At 41.8% G+C, this 18,016-nt stretch overlaps 1 protein-coding gene across 1 annotated transcript in view; it reads right to left on the bottom strand.

Moving 5' to 3' along the window:
- The window catches only part of LOC113106846 (ERC protein 2-like), a 50,492-nt gene extending 32,476 nt beyond the window's left edge, over positions 1-18,016 (bottom strand). Inside the window, exons 1-4 of the mRNA XM_026268858.1 lie at positions 17,932-18,016; positions 17,288-17,486; positions 10,771-10,849; positions 9,385-9,545 (exon numbers count right to left, since the gene is read on the bottom strand). Of these exons, the coding sequence (XP_026124643.1) occupies positions 9,385-9,545; positions 10,771-10,849; positions 17,288-17,486; positions 17,932-18,016 (524 nt within the window). The remainder of the gene's footprint in view (positions 1-9,384; positions 9,546-10,770; positions 10,850-17,287; positions 17,487-17,931) is intronic.

Genomic DNA, 18,016 nt, shown 5'->3' with positions numbered 1-18,016 from the left:
CCGATCACAGTGAAGGATGAGAGAGTGCCAGGCCTGGATTTTAGTTTGTGTTTTGGTTTTTGTTTGTGCACGGCAGTCATCCGTGAGAGGCTGCTGCGCAGTTTGTTCTTTATTTTATTATTAAAGTCTTATTTGATTGTCTGCTGGTTCCCGCCTCCTTCTTCCCTGTGTCACAACTGCACATCAACTCCGACTGTTAAATGTGAAAGGAGGGATCAACAGATCAAGATGCTAGAAAAGGTAGTATCCTCACAATTATATTCATTATTAGAAAACAGTGGTATCTGTGAGGATTTCAAGTCAAGATTTAGACTGTATCAAAGTACTAAGTACTTTAGAGTTACAAATGACATACTCTTATCATCAGATCATGGTTGTATATCTCTATTAGTGTTACTGGATCTAAGCGCTGCTTTCGACACTACTGACCACAACATTCTTTTGAATAGACTAGAAAACTTCGCTTGCATTAATGGAAGTGCATTACGATGGTTCAAATGGTACTTATCTGACCGCCATCAATTCATAGCACTGACTGAAGAGGTATCATAGTGATCACAAGTGCAGTATGGAGTACCTCAAGGCTCAGTACTAGGGCCATTACTTTCACACTTTGCATGTTACCCTCGGGAGATATCATCAGGAAACACAGTGTTAGCTTTCACTGTAATACTGATGATACTTAGCTCTATATTTATTTGCATGCCGGCAAAACATAACAATTTTAATAATTTACAGAATTCATTGTCAATATTAAAACCTGGATGAGGATTATTTTCGTACTGCTAAATTCTGAAAAAAAAGGTGTTAATTATAGGGCCTAAAATCTCAGCATTTAATAACTGCCAACATTGAATACTGGTTTTCTATTTTAATATACTTTTATAATATAATTTATTTCTGTGATGCAAAGCTGAATTTTCATCAGCCATTACTGTGAAAGCATTCTCATATGCTGATTTATTATCAGTGTTGCAAACAGTTGTGCTATTTAATAATATATATATTATTATTCTTATATTTTTAATAAAGTTAAAAAGAGCTGTTTATTTAAAAATCTAACAATGTAAGTCTTTATTATAACTTTTTTTTATCAATTTAATATATCCTTGCTGAATAAAAGCATTAAAAATAAAAAATGAATGACCCAAAACCTTTGAGTGTATACTGTTACAAAATATTTATATTTTGAATAAATTATGTTATTTTTAATCTTCTATTAATCACACGTTCCAAAAAATATGAAGCAGCAACTCTGTTTCCAATATTGGTATTAAATCAGCAAGACAGGACAGGGCTTAGGCAGAGGAATCCACCACCACCATTCCACACAGTGGGATATTGCATAATACTGGGAACATGTACATAATTAGGAGAATGCTGCGGAAGCAACATCCTGCATAAAGGAGCTGTCATGTGGAAGTTACACATATGGACTGGGCATAGGGCAGTGCAACATATGGAAAGTCCCTGTGGCCCGCCTGGGCTGATATCACTACGCAGCAGAGAGGGCAGAGATATCTCTGCAAGGGAAAGACACAGGCTTACCATGAGGGAAACTGCACCATGGAAGAATACACATGTGGGATCCCCTGAAGGGTGGGATTCACTACACATGGGCACCTAGCCCAACACAAGGGCTGACCTTGTGCATAGACACAAGTACTGGACCTGGCATCTGGCACTCTGCCACGCATGACCATTGCATCCAGCTGCTGCTGATCACAGCGTGAGTATAAGAGGCATCAGGTGCATCTCATTCATTCATGCTTTCGATGAGTAGCCGATCTGGTGACCCATTAGTTCAGCAGTCAGCAACTGTCGAGAACTGACATGAAGTGTCTCCACCCTCTCCTTCGGGGAATGAGGGTTATGAAAGTGACGTGACATTCAGCCAAGTATGGTGACCCATACTCAGAATTCGTGCTCTGCATTTAACCCATCCGAAGTGCACACACACAGAGCAGTGAACACACACACACTGTGAACACACACCCGGAGCAGTGGGCAGCCATTAAAAAAAAAAAAAACATGCGCTTTTCCCCCATCCGCGCTTGCCACCGCTCACAATTCATGTTTGTGGCTGAATGCGGTGCCGAGAAAAGAAAATGAAAGAAAGTAAAAAAAAAAAAAACATAATTAATAAAAAATAAAACATAAAAATGGCTTGGTGTTGGACGTTCGATTTTCACAAATTTAGGGACAGTGTCTAAGGTTACATGCGATATTGATATTCACTTTTATAACTTCAATAGCATGAGGAGAATGACTTACAGTAATAAAAACAACTGTAATTGTTCATCTAGGTGTCAACTATAATGCACAATTTTACTATAATGCACACTTTTACTTTTATTTATTAAAATAAAATGTAAATCATATATAAATGATGCTACTTTTCCACATTGGCTCAAACACAAATTTGAATCACAAGTTCATCTAGGTGTCAACTATAATGCACACTTTATACATTTTAAATATATATTCAAATAAATCATTTAGAAAAAAAATGAGGCTCGTTTATCACTTTTAGGCACATTCCTGTGAAGTGTTATTTGTTATTTTATTTTATTTTTCAGGTTCCCTCATGAAAATTACCCATGGCTTTACCAATAACACCAAAAATCATTGTTTTTGTAGCCATGATAACTGCAAATTAACCATGGTTATTTCAAATAATAATTTACAAAGAAGTATTAATATACTTTAATATTTTGTTGTTCTTGTTGATATAAAAACAGACCTAAGCCATCAATAGCCTTTAAAATGACTTTAAATGCATTGTATAAAAAACCCAATGAGGCAATAATGATTGGTTAATAATAACACTGTTAAAATACAAAATGTAGGCTAATATAAAATAAACAATTTATGTACATAACATGTTATTACAAATGCCTGGAAATGGAGTCAAATACCTGGAAACTGCTGATGCTAAACTTACAGGACAATCAAATCCTTGTTTATGCTATTGGCCAACAAATTAATTCAAATATTCACTTAATCTATCATTTTTGGCCACCTTTTTGTTATAGATGACACAGTCTTTATAATTTATTCTACCAAAAAACATGTGGATATCACAACCCTTACAAAATTAAACCATGGTTTTATCATATTAAAACGTACTCTCTTACTAACGTAACCTCGGTTCCCTGAAATAAGGGAACGAGTACTGCATCGAAGATGCATATGGGAAAAACTCCTTTTTTCTCCTGAACTGAAACCTTATTCAATCACGCAGTGAAACTGCACAGCCAGGTTACGTTAGTAACCGAGTACGTTCTCTTTCAATACTTCACTCGTACTGCGTCGAAGATGCATATGGGAACCCAGTTCAATCACGCCATGCTAACAAGGGGGGACGACCAATGCAGTCATCTTGATCTGCGAAACCAAGATATGACAATAGCAACTATGAGCAGAATAAACTCAATGAGGTTACGTCTGGCCTAGCCTGATCATCCCGTGTTCGTTTTGCCTCAGTACCAAAGGGACCGAGTGCATACGAGTAGAGTTTGAGTCCTGGGCAAAGAATGGCCAAGAGCATGCAAATGAGGAACAAAAAAGGTGACCTTCACACAGAAAGTACCCTAGCATGAAGCGCCGGGACGTCTAGATTTTAAAATCTAGCAAATGTGGATGGCGAGTTCCAACCAGCCGCCGCAAAAATTTCTGCGATAGTCACACCACTAGACCATGCCCAGGACAAAGACACTGCTCTTGTCGAATGGGCTCTTACTCCAATTGGGCTTTGTAGGCCCAGAGAAGAGTAAGCTTGCTGGATTGCATCAACAATCCACCTTGAAAGCCTTTGCTTTGAGACCGGTAACCCTCTGGTGCGGTTTCCAAAGCATATGAAGAGCTGCTCTGATCGCCTTATTGGCACAGAATGCTCTATGTAGACTTTTAGAGCCCTCACTGGGCAAAGCAGATTCAGCCCTGGATCATCCTCTGTGTTTTGTAATGCAGAGAGAGTGACCACTTGTGCTCTAAAGGGTGTGGAGAGCACCTTTGGCACATAGCCATGCCTCGGTTTCAGGACGACCCTCGAGTCCTTAGGCCCGAATTCTAGGCAATTAGGGCTTATCGAGAGTGCTTGCAAATCGGCCACATGCGTAACAGACGCTAGTGCCAACAGCAGAGCGGTCTTTAGTGACAGGGCCTTAAGGCCTGCAGACTGTAGCGGTTCAAAGGGGGCCCCCCTTAGGGCTCTCAGTACCGTGGGCAGGTCCCATGAAGGGACGGTGGGAGGGCAAGGCGGATGAAGCCTTCTGGCATCTCTCATAAATCGGACGACTAAGTCGTTTCTGCCCACCGACTGGCCTGCTATAAGGGCGTGTGATGCAGCTATAGTTGCTACGTAGACCTTGAACGCGGAGGGGGATCGTCCCTTCTCCAAGAGTTCTTGCAAAAATGACAGTATCACTGATACGTGACAAGAGATCGGGTTTTCACCATGGTCTGAGCACCATGATGAGAACACAGACCATTTGGAGGCATAGAGGCATCGTGTAGACGGAGCTCTAGCCTGTGAAATTGTGTCTAGCACACGCTCAGGGAGTCCCGCGGGCTCCCGTCGAGCCACCAAAGGTGCAGAGACCACCTCTCTGGGTGTGGATGCCAAATCGTCCCGTCCACCTGAGAAAGGAGGTCCCATCTCAGGGGAACGGGCCATGGGGCCGCAGTCAGCATCTGTGACAGGTCGGCTATCCAGTGCTGATTTACCCAGAGTGCTTCACCATTGTTGCCTTCATCGTCACTGAGTCTAACACTGTTCCCAGACATTATATACGTTGGCTGGGGGACAGTGAGCTCTTGACAAAATTCACCCAGAGCCCCAGCCATTCCAGATGGCTGAGGAGCACAGTTCTGTAACCCAATGCCTCCCCCTCTGACTGAGCTAGAACTAGCCAGTCATCGAGGTAATTGATAATGATTCAGATGTCTTAAATCGAGGATGGGGTGCAGCCCGCCATCCTTCTTTGGAACTAGGAAGTAACGGCTGTAAAACCCTGAGTCGCGGCGTGCTGGGGGAATGATTTCTATAGCCCCGTTCACCAGCAGATTTTCCAGTTCGGCACGAAGAACGTGAGCATTCTCGTTGTGCACCGAAGTGGTGACCATCCCGCGAAAGCGTGGTGGTCGTCGTGCGAACTGAAGGGAATAGCCGTGTTTTATTATTCCCATGACCCAATCTGATACCCCGGGAATGGCTTGCCATTGTGAGGCCCGGACGGACAGAGGTTGTATTAACTCGAGTGTTTGTCCCCCGTGGGGGGACATAGCACTCGTGAGTGTTATGTGAGGAAAACTGCTATTTTTGTGAAGGAGTGTGTTTTTTATTTTTTGCACTATAACAGCGCTTTGCTGTCTGGGCGCTGAAAAGGGCCCATTGTTTGCAGCAAGAACAACCTCGTTGACATCTGGAGATGGACGGTAGAACACACGGGGCAGTTTGGGGGGTGGTCTGGCCACGGCGAGACTTAGCCCCCTCATCTTTCTTTCCTGTAGATCAGGATGACAGCGGCGGCGCAGGGTCCAGCACTATCTTGGGCCGGGGTCCCATGCGTTTTGGGAACTGATACCGTCTGGTGGCCGAGCGAGAACGGTGTCAAGGCTCAGATTTCACAGGCTGTGCCGCGGTGGTAGCAGCGGGCGCTTGCTTGGGAGGCTGACGAGTCGGCACCTGTCTGGGGCGACTGTCAGCAGCAGATGAAGCGCGTTTTGGCAGGAAGTGTCGCATCACCTGGGACGACTTCTGTGTCTCTGTGAACCGTTTTGCGAACCCCTCTATCACCGGACCAAAGAGGCTGCTGGGGGAGATTGGTGCATCCAGGAACTGGGCTCTGTCAGCATCCTTGATCTTCGTGAGGTTAAGCCACAAGTGGCGCTCCAGGATGACCAGGTTAGCCATCGAGCGCCCAATGGCCTGGGCAGCGCTCTTGGTAGCACGTAGTGCTAAGTCTGTTGCACTTCTCAGCTCCCTGAGCGTGGCGACATCTGGGCCAGACTCATCAGTGGCGGCGACAAGTTTGGCCTGGAAGACTTGCAGCACTGCCATAGAGTGGAGCGCCGTGGCTAGGGCTGGGTACCGAACTTCGATGCCTTTATGGTATCGAACGAAAAACTTAGATACTATGAGTATCGAAAAATTATTTATCTTTCGGTGCCAAATTTCGGTTCCAAAAGCCAAGCGGCGTTTTTTTTTTTTTTTTTTTTTGCCAAACGGCTGTGTCTGTGTAAGCTTGTAGCATACGTGCATGTAAGGACCCAAATTCGCAGTGATTGGCTGTCCACCACCACGTGTCGTGACGGGACGGGGAGGATTTCTGTAAATACTTGCAGTCACACAACACAACTGTAGTTGTTTTTTCTCAAAACGTTTGTTGAGTCAGCAAAGTGCAACATATGCAATAAGAGTATTGCAACCAAAGCTGGTGTTAATGAAGCATTTGTTTGGATGAGTGCTTTGCCCTCCCTCCCGGTTTAGTTTGGTCTACTCTATTGCGTATCTTGAAACACGCCCCCTTTCACATCGTCTAGAAAACAGGGAGAGAGAGAGAAAGATTTATCCGGTACAGCGAATTTCTTTAAGCAGCAGTCCACTGTATACGTTCACTTAAAACATAACCAACTGTTTACGAGAATACTTGCAGAGACAATTATTTTGATATAATCGTGTGTGTGTGTTCATTCAGAAGTTACGATACTCGAAAGATGAATTCATTCTCTGTACGCGCATTGTCTGAAATGCTGCTCACAGCGCGTGCATTGAATTAGTAGAAGCTCCGAACGCGCACAAATTGTTTAAAAAGCTTGAATCAGAAATATTTAGATGCAAATGCAAACGTTTGGCGATGATCCGTTTCACCCCTTCAAGCGAGTGAACAACGCGAAGCAAGTGAAATTAGGAATTTTACATCACTATTCACGATAACCCATCGGACTGGAAAACACATAGCCCCGGGACGTCAGAATAGCAATTATTTTAAAAGATTGACTCAAAAGAATAATCTGTTCACTAATCGGATCATGAACTTGTATTACCGAGCCGATTATCTATTATTGAACATCTCGAATGAATAAAGACTTCAAGTTCATCTGTAAAGCACAAAGCTATCGTTTGAGTTTATAAACTTCTATTTCTTGCATGACTCTCAATTTGCTAACTGAATGCAAAGTGTGAGTTCTAGAAGGATGTTTGTGTCTAGATGAGCATGTATCGCTCACTATGAGTCGCTAAATGAACAGCTGTTGTTCCTTTTTTTTTCAACGGAGGATCAGTTGCCCTATTGGTTAAAAAACCCAAACTTTTTACTTAAATATAAAATTAATAAATGAAATAAAAACAGGGGCATTTGCGTTATGATTTGGTGGGCTGCTGTGGGCCAGAAAGCCTGGGCAACTTTTTGGTCCCAGTCCGCCGCTGAATGGCACACCCCTATCCAAAAAAAACAACCAGTTGTATTAATAATGTTATCCTGAGTGTGAAGTGTTACCAGAATTTGTTTTAATTAAGGTGAAAAATAAAAGTTTTGTGTTTAATGTATTTGTGCTGATGTTGAAATGGATTTTAAAACACATGGTATCGAAAAAAGTATCGTTAGGAACCGGTATCAAAACTGAGATATTGAAATTGGCACCGGATCGAAAGATTTTGAACAATACCCAGCCCTAGCCATGGCTGCTTGCTCTGCCGATGAGTAGGCGGGCCCGGCGAGCGCCGACGTCGTACGGCAGGGTTTGGACGCATGGTTGGCCTTTCCATCCAATAGCTGCTGGGGGGCAGAGATGCACGGCCACAGACTCGTCCAGCAGCGGCAATCACTCGTATCCTCTTTCTTCAGCACCGTCAATTGAGGTGAGGGCCGATGAAGACGAAGTACGCAAGTGCGCTGAGTAGGGGGCGCGCCACGATTTTGTGAGCTCGCCATGGACCTCCGGGAAGAACGGGGCAGTTCGCTGACGAGGGGCTTGTTGGCGCCCCGGCAGAAACCAATCATCCAGATGGCTACGGGCTGGTTCCTCTGGAGAAGACCAATCCAGACCCAGCTCATCCACTGCCCTGGAGAGAATGCAGATAAGCTCGGCGTCCATCCCGAGTTTCGAGCGGCTGGGTTCAGATAACATAGAGGGGGCAGGGTCCGGCAAGCCCGACAGCTCCTCAGCATCTGAAGCAGCTAGAGACATGCTGTCCTCTAGCAGTTCCTCCTCAGTCCCTCCAAACAAAACCAGATCACTCGCGGCAGCAGAGGGACACTGGTCTGGCTGTACAAAGAGGACTGGGGAATCCCCTCTGGGCGGAGAGAACGAGGCACGTGGGGGCTGAGCCGGCGTGAGCTTGTTCTCATCCTGCTGCTTTAATCCTAAGAACTAATTTTCTTTTGGATGATTTCTTAATGCTTAAGACTTTTTTAATGCTTTTTTTTTTTTTAAATCATATTTGAGGAAGGGGGGCACAACAAATACAATCCTGCTTAGGGCACCCTTTTGGCCAGCAGTGGCTCTGTCAGTATCCTAACTTGTAATGTTTTTATTCACATTAAAAATAAACTAAAACATGTTAAAAAATATGTTATGGCATGAGATTCATATTTGTTAAGTAAACAGAAAGGTTTTTTAAGCTAGTTAATAGATTATTAGGTTAATTTGACCATTGGCCACTATAGATCTACAATCTATAAAGGTGAAAATCAAGATATTTAATTATATATTTAATGCATTTGGGGATGTTTCGAATAAAAGGGAAAAAAATAAAAAAAATAATAAAACATAAGTGCTGTTGTGGCTGCTGTGTGTCACATGAAGATAGCAATGAAGCAATGATAGCATGAAGATCACATTAGATAGCAATATAAAAAATGAACATTTTGCTCAAATTGTTTATGGGTAAATACAGAAACTTAGAAAAAGCACTATTTATATACGATGAAGCCGTCGGTCACTTCACTTCATCGTCAACTGACTGAGATTATGAATGAATGTCTAGTCATACAGAATTTACAGAATCACAGTAATGTCATAATTATTTGGCAACTAAAATAAGCATAACTCACTAACAGACAACACGTTACTCAATGACTTAATTAGTGGAAGCAGTGGTCAAGAGAAAAGCAGTTTTCAAAAGACACTCGAATTCTGAGCTTACCAATATAAATTATGAATTGTGCAAGGATGTGAGCACATATTTATAAGATGGAATCACATATTTACAGCAATATCTACAATGGTATGAATCCACTTTTAAACAATTATGAATCCCCATGGCAGTTTTTGAAAGCAGCTGTCTATATAATGTATCTATAACTTTTAGAAGAAAGATTAAAAGAAAAATGAAATGTTATCAAAAACAAGCTAGTGAAAGTTTGTGTTTATACTCACTTTAACTGCAGGATCTCTGTTAGCTGTTTACTGTGATCAGCTCGTATCCTGCTCAGCTCATTGTCACGTTCAGACAGAGTATTCTGCGTAGACGACAACCGTTGTCTTGTGGCGTCTAACTCTTTTCTGATTTTGTCTAGCGCCGTCATCAAATCTTCCAACTATAAGAGTAAAATTATGTGTGTCAAATAAAAAAATTTCACAAACTTCCCTGGGTCAAATTTTTTATTTTTATCATATTCAAGATTTTGAACATATTGGTGATGAAAGCAAAAATATTAAATGATATGAATGAATATTTACTGTGTAATCCACTATTTTGTAGGGGGTTGAATTTTCACTTGAGAAAATTTAATGATAAATATAATTGCCTTGACTTGACTTTATTAAATGTGATAGTCAGCATTCAAATTAAGCTTATCATGAATAAATGTTACACAAAGTGCATAATATAAAATAGGCCTACAAGAAAAAAAAAAATTGTCCATCCTACAGTCTTGTAAGTCCATTAACTGACCATCTTTTCCCTATAGTATTTGTATATTGCATATAATGCAGTTTAAATTTAACATACATTAAATTTTATTTTGGCTAATTAATAGACCATAATTAGAAATACTAGAGTGTTTTGTTGAGGAATTAATCATTTACATTGACTATACATATGAAAATGAAATCAAAACACTCTCATTGATCGCATCACGTCAAAACTTTATTGGCATAATTGTCAGATAAATGATAAATGAGCATGCTGTGTTAAGATATTCTTGATACTTTTTGAGTTGCAGGAATGAAAACTTGAAAAACTTGAGTTGCAGGCAATTGAAAAGTACTCTATCCCCAATTTTGAATGATCACTATTGGTACCTAATGCAACAAATCTAAAGTGAAAATTGCCATTTTGACCCCCCTCTACAAAAAAGTGGACTACTCAATAAATGCTCATCGATGACATTTAATATGTTGGCTTTCATTACTATACATGTTTATCTATCTTCAGAAAAAAAAGGAAAAAAATAAATAAAATATATTTAAAAAAAACTGTCTTTATATCCTAAATCATAATTACAAATGCAGTATGATTAAACTAATAAAACACAAACAACTGTACTTTTCAGAACTGTATTCAAGACAGTGAGTGATCAGGATAGGCAGGAAATTGTAAGTGAACTATTGTGCTACAACTTCTCAAATAGTTTACTGGAGTCAATGAAGGATTTGGGATGGGAAGTGCTCTTTAAATAAAGACACACAAAGCTAGTAACTGACATGTCTGTTTTCCTGAAGAAAGGCTGGACAGTGTGAACTTTGATACAACATTGTGAATGATTTGATACAAAAAGCTTAATATACAATACAGAAATTCACAAACTTGGGAAGTCTTACCTGTCTTGAAGGACTGGGACTCATTTCTCCAGCTTGGCCTGGATTCACAGACTGATTTTGGTTCTGCTCTTTCACTTGTCTGCAACACACAATATTTAAATTATTGCATGGAAAGGTGTTCTGCATCATATAATAAGTGCTCTTTAGCAGAGTGCTCAAGCAAGCAATTAAAACTCATGTTGTGTGGTTCTGACTATTTATGTCTTTCACTGTGACTATAAATACATTTGGGGGTTCAGGTGTCCAAAAAAATAAAAAATATTAACTATTAACCTTTCTAGATAAAGGTGCAGCTGATGTAATCAATCTTTAATACACATTTTAGGCACAGATTTCTTAAGACATTTATGAATGTAAATAATATTGACGGCCTTGGCATTTGTTTATTGACAGCTAAGGTTTCTCATTTAAAAAGCAAAAGGGCAAAAATGGGAGATATTGGTAAACAGAAACATATGCTTTTGTCATCTCTATAGTAATGTGCAGAGCTGTTGGACACGTGACAGTAGTGCACGCTTTGGGCATTAGAACGACATGGAAAGCATTATTAAAAAATAACAAAAATCTAAACTTTCATTGGATAATAAGAATTTAAAATGGGGGGGAAATATGATTATGAAATATATGTTTTTCTCTAATACACATTGGCCACAATTAAGGACACCCCTAGAAATTATTATGAGTAAAATAACTCTGAAGTATATTCACATTCATATTCACAATTTTGAGCACTCCAGGGTGATTATGAAAATGAAATTATCCGGCCATTGCTTCCTGTTTCACAGAAATATAAATGGGGGGGAAACAATGCCCAAATGCTCTTAATCATACATCACAATGAGAAAAACCAAAGAATATATTTCTGATGTGCAGCAAAAGATAATTGAGCTTCACAAATTAGTGAACTGGCTTTAAGAAAAGAGCTAGAGCATGTCACACTGTCTGGTCTCTGTTTCCCTGGGTGTCTACTAGTTGGCTCACTTCCCCTTAGGCACCTCACCGTAGGCACTACAATTCCCACTAGCCTTGTCCCTTCATCACAGTAATTGCACTCCTGCTAATTGCATCAAGTGCCTTCACTTATTTGTCATTAGCCTCCCTATATTTACCAGTCCTTTCCTGTTGTCTGTATGGAGTCCTTTCCTTTTGTTATCCTGCTTTCTCGTCTTCCGAGATTCCTCGCATTCCGAGTTTCTGTTCATGTTCCCTTCCTGTTCCTTCACTGTTTGTTTTCTTTTGGATTGTTTTCTGGTTTTGACATGGCTTGTTATGGACTATGACTTGGATTACCCCAATAAAGAACATACCTGCAATTGGATCTCCCTCTCCCTGTGTCTCACTGGGTCGCGATCGTCACAGAAGGACTCCATCCCTAAGATCCAGCGGTATGTCTTTTGATGTTCACTCTCCAGCCAGTATGGTGGAGTGGAGGGCTCAATATTTAAAATGACCCACCCTCCGCCAAGAGGGCAGAGAGGTGGGTGCCATGGCACAAATGTTCTGGACACTAGCAGATGGGTTGGGATATAATGATGTAGCCCTAAAGGACTATTTCAATACCGGGCTGGATGACCCGGTTCCCCAAATAGAAATAGCTCAGTTGGACACATTTGGGTTCTGGGAATTTGTGTGCTACTTGCAGCATCGGCTTCCTGAGATGCCCCAGCCACTCCTGTCTCTTCTGGTGGGATGGCCGCCAGCCCAGCGCCACTGCAAAAGATGTCTGGCAGACCAGCGTCACAACACAAGGTGGTCGTCAGCCCAACACCACTGCCCAGGATGGCCGCTAGCCCAGCACCGCTGTGCAGAATGGCCGCCAGCCCAGCACCACTGCCCATGATGGCCGCCAGCCCAGCGCCATTGCACAAGATGGCCGCCAGCCCAGCACCACGAGGCAAGATGGTGGCCAGCCCAGCACCACAGCACAAGGTGGTCGCCAGCCCAGCGCCACGATGCAAGATGGCTGCCAGCTCAGTGCCACAGCACAAGATGGCCGCAAGCCCAGCGCCACTGCCCAGGATGGCCGTCAGTCCAGCGCCACTGCCCAAAATGGCCACCGGTCCAGCGCCACGGCCCAAGAAGACCGCCAGTCCAGAGTCGAGTCAGGTTCCCGTTGACCCTCCAGAGTCGAGTCAGGTTCCCGTTGACCCTCCAGAGTCAACTCAGGTTCCCGTCGACCCTCCAGAGTCGAGTCAGGTTCCCGTCAACCCTCCAGAGTCGAGTCAGGTGCTCAGTGACCCTCCAGAGTCGAGTCAGGTTCCCGTTGATCCTCCAGAGTCGAGTCAGGTGCTCAGTGACCCTCCAGAGTCAGGGTTAGTCACCGTTGACCTTCCAGAGTCAGGGCTAGTCACCATTGACCTTCCAGAGTCAGGGCTAGTCACTGTTGACCTTCCAGAGTCAGGGCTAGTCACCGTTGACACTCCGGAGTCAAGTCAAGTCCCTGGTGAAATTCATGGACAAGGGCAAGTCACCAATGAAATTCACGGGCGAGGTCCAGTCACCAGTATTCTTCATGAGCAAGGTCAAGTCACCGATAATCTTCATGTGCAAAGGCAAGTCACCATTGATCTTCATTAACAAATGCAAGTCACCAATGATCTTCATGAACAAATGCAGGTCACCAATGATCTTCATGAACAAGTGCAAGTCACCAATAATCTTCATGAGCAGAGTCAAGTCACCAATGATCTTCATGAACAAATGCAGGTCACCAATGATCTTCATGAACAAGTGCAAGTCACCAATAATCTTCATGAGCAGAGTCAAGTCAGCATTGATCTTCTGGAATCTAGTATAAACACAATGGGATTACCAGAGCCTCTCCACGTCTCTGCTGAACTACCAGAGCCTCTCCACGTCTCTGCTGAACTACTAGAGCCTCTGCTCGGCTCGGCTGAACAACCTGATCTCTCTTCGCCTCTGCGGAACTTCCAGAGCCTCGTCACGTCTCAGCCGAACACTCTGAGTTCTTGATTGATCCTGTCATGGCCACGGAGGCTACCCTTAACTTGTTCATGTTCTCTGTTTCAGACTTGCCTAACCAGACTCGCTCTCCTGTTAATTTGATCCCACTGTGTGGGCCCTGGTGGGCTTCTGTCTCGACCACACGGATGTGGTGGTCATCTGCTCCACCCTGGGTGGCTTCTGTCTCGACCACACGGATGTGGTGGTCTTCTGCTCCGCCCTGGTGGGCTTGTGTCTCGACCACACAGATGTGGTGGGCTTCACGTTATGCCCTTTCTGGACTTGTGTTTTGTTATTGTTTTGTTTTTGTTTCTCTCCTGTCTGTTTCCATCTATGGACCTGGCCCTCCGTCCCTCCCCCGATCCTCCAACAGTCCACCTCCCTCTTGGGTTTCTTGTCTTTGTCTTTCTTTCTGTTTCCCCTAAGGACTTGGCCCTCCGTCCCTCCCCTTGATCCTCCTCCGGTCCACCTCCCTCCTGGGCTCCTTGTTTTTGTGTTTGCACTTCTTGTCTCTGTTTCCCCATTCTACCTGGTCCTCTTGTCTCTGTTTCCCCATTTTACCTGGCCCTCCGTCCCTCCCCCTGGTCCTCCGCCGCTCCACCCCCCTTCTGGTCTCTTTGTGTCTTTGGTCTCTTCTTGGGGTCGGGTGGAGCATCTGGTAGCTGCTCCATGGAGGAGGGGGTAATGTCACGCTGTCTGGTCTCTGTTTCTCTGGGTCCACTAGTGGGCTCACTTCCCCTTAGGCACCTCACCGTAGGCACTACAATTCCCACTAGCCTTGTCCCTTCATCACAGTAATTGCACTCCTGCTAATTGCACCAGGTGCCTTAACTTATTTGTCATTAGCCTCCCTATATTTACCAGTCCTTTCCTCTTGTCTGTATGGAGTCCTTTCCTTTCGTTATCCTGTTTTCTCGTCTTCCGAGATTCCTTGCATTCTGAGTTCCTGTTCTTGTTCCCTTCCTGTTTGGTTTTCTTTTGCATTGTTTTCTGGTTTTGACATGGCTTGTTTTAGACTACGATTTGGATTACCCCAATAAAGAACATACCTGCAATTGGATCTCTCTCTCCCTGTGTCTCACTGGGTCGCCCATTTCCACCATCAAGGCAATAATTAAGAATTTCCAATCAACATAAAATGTTACAAAACTGCCTGCAAGAGGACGTGTATCTATATCGTCCTAATGCACGGTGAGAAGGAAAGTTTGAGTGGCTAAAGACAGCCATTTTGTTGATTTATCTGAAGTTGACCAATCATGAACTAGGAAAACCACAGAAGAAGAAACACGAAGACTGCAGCGCCACGGCGAATGTGGACTATTGACAAGGAGGATAAACTCACTGAAGTCTGACAGGAACAGCGTGCACTGTACGATGTTTCTAGCAACGTGTACGATGCTTTTTAGTTTTTTTTCTCTCTCTCTCTCTCGCTCTCTCTCTCACACACGCATATGTAGTTTACAGGGACTCTCCATAGACGTAACGGTATTCTATACTGTATATCCCCATACACTCCTCTATCCATCACGGAAAATGCATGTTTAAAATTTCTATTAAAAACCGTATAGTATTTTTTAAAAGCCATTTGGTTTACGAGGGCACAGGAATTGTCATCACAAACCATGTTTACATTGTTATACCTATTTCAGATATTTATAAACCATATACAAGAACACACACATACACAGGGTGACCAAACGTCCCGGTTTCCTATTGCTGAAAAATAACATGGAAGTGTAGGAAACAGTCACGGCTCGTATCAATATTTTATATGCAGTTATGAGAGAGGGAGAGCAGTTATATTAGGTGACTTAAAGCAGCGCTGCACAGAATGATCACCTGTATGACATCAAAGTACCGTGAGAGCGATTCGAATGCATTGGATATGTGTGCTCTCTTAGCGCTCTCGTGGTACTTTAATGTCATACTGTGATCCTTCTGTGCGTGCAGCGGTGCTTCAAGTCGAACGCGTCTATCAACTTCGTGCGATTGCTTCTGGAACTCGCAGGTTGTAAAATTTTTTCGTATATCATCTCGTCCGTACGATTTTCAGATAAACTGACTCGTGCTGTGTGCATGGACATACGATTTTCCGACCATCCGAATTCGCACAGTGTACGCCCGCCTTAACCTCATCAGGCATTATAGGAGAAATTTAGAGCTGTTAAACTGGAAAATGGAGGTTTAAAAGAATCCAATAAAAGGGTTTCCTTAATTGTGGCCAATGTGTAATAGAGAAAAAATTTCATAATTATATTTCCCCCCAAATTCTTATTATCCAATGAAAGTTTAGATTTTTGTGATTTTTTTAAATAAAATATCAAAATGATTAACAATGCAAATTAATTTTCACAGCCTTCTTGGATCATATTTACCAAGGGTGTCCTTATTTGGGGGCATGACTGTATAGTGCTATGATATGTATCATAAACATAATTCTTTCCCCTGCTGATGTTACAATGTACCTCAGTGGTGAGATATATCACCATAAGAAAACACAGACATCAGTTTAAATTATTTCTAGATGGATATATTTAATTATTTTCTCAATCATATATTACATGATAATCCAGGTATATATATTTTTTTTTACTATACTTTTGTAAAAAAATTTTTTTTTACATTTATACACTTACACCTCAAGTGACACATACCCTATGTGCCTAAAACTAGACTCATAAATATATTGTCTCTTTTCATGATCAGTTAATTTAATTTGTGCATTACAGTGGGTATAGAAAAGAATAACCTCGTTTTAAAATAAATACAATTTTGTTGCTTTGCAGCCTGAAATGTAGATGACACGGTTTTCATTTTTTTCAGCTGTATTTACTGAGTGCAACTTATAACATACAAGTGAAAGATAAAACACCAACGTGTCAAATAAATAAATAAATGACAGAATCACTGAGTTAGTAAAAGGATCACCCCCTTGTGTCAGATTTTTTTTGAAGCACCTTTTGCTTCAATTACTGCCTTTAGTCTGTTGGGATTTGTGTCTACTAACTTTGCAGTATTACACCTAATTGAGATTTCAAGTATTTTTAGGAGAGGGGTGATATTTTTTTCCAATTCCATTAATTTATTTATGACATGTTGGTGTCGTATCTTTCACTTGGATGTTATAAGCTGCATTGAGTAAATACAGCTGGATATAATATAACAATTTTTCTTCATTTCAGGCTCCAAAACAACAAAATGTGATCATTTTAAAGGGGGCTGTTTCTTTTTAATACCCACTGTATATTCCAACTCTTTCAATGGTTCTCTATCTCATTTATTCTTTATTCTTGATATTTTTGGAGCTCGTTATTATTATTATTATTATTATTATTATTATTATTATTATTATTATTATTATTATTATTATTATTAAGTGTTTTAAATTGAAGAAAGACTGTCATATGCATTTAGAATGACAAGAGGATGAGTAAATTACATTTTGACTCTAAAAGTTTAGCCTTGGTTAGACTAATGAAAAACTTGCTAAATATTTGCTAGAGTGATAGAGCTAAGTTACTTAATGAAAGATTTCTTAATAATTGGCATATACCTCTCCAGCTCAATGATTATCTTGTCCTGCTCCAGACGTTCAGACTGCAGCTCCCGCAAAAGAGCCAGCAATCTCTGTACTTCAGCATTAGACTTGTCCAGTTCCTCTTTATAACGGACAGTTTCTGTTTGGAGAACCTGCAGTCGCTCTGACAGATCAGGGTTCCAGCGAGCAACATGTTCAGCTTCACCCGCCTTCGCTCAAGCCAAAAAAACACAAAGTTGACAAGGTTTTTATACTCATACTATGGTAAATCTATACATGCATTGTAAAAACCAACACATTTAGGAATTGCAAGATTTGTGCAGGTTGCGACTGACACTAAAGGCTGTGGTCTTTAGTGTCTTTGTTAGCATGACAATTCCAATCACATTGTTACAGAGGAATTTAAATCTGGATGGTCAAATCGAGTTTCAAGTTAACAACAAATTGACAATTCACAATGAAAATATGAAAACCGATTATGGAAATGCCAAAAGTCACTTCATCCTTGCTTTTCAGTGAAGCTGGCTGTGACCTCAGCATGAAACATTAGATCAGGGATCCTCAAATCTGTCCCACAAGATCCACTTTCCTGCAGAGTTTATCTCTAACCCTAATCAAACACACCTGAGGATGCTAATCAATGTCTTCAGGATCTTTACAAAATCGCAGGTAGGTTTGATCAGGGTTGGAGCTAAACTCTGCAGCGCATTGGCCCTTCAGGGCAAGATTTGGGGAACCCTGCAT

The sequence above is a fragment of the Carassius auratus genome, chromosome 8 (assembly GCF_003368295.1).
Source record: "Carassius auratus strain Wakin chromosome 8, ASM336829v1, whole genome shotgun sequence".
Classification (NCBI taxonomy): domain Eukaryota; kingdom Metazoa; phylum Chordata; class Actinopteri; order Cypriniformes; family Cyprinidae; genus Carassius; species Carassius auratus.
This window is presented reverse-complemented; position numbering and strand designations above follow the sequence as displayed.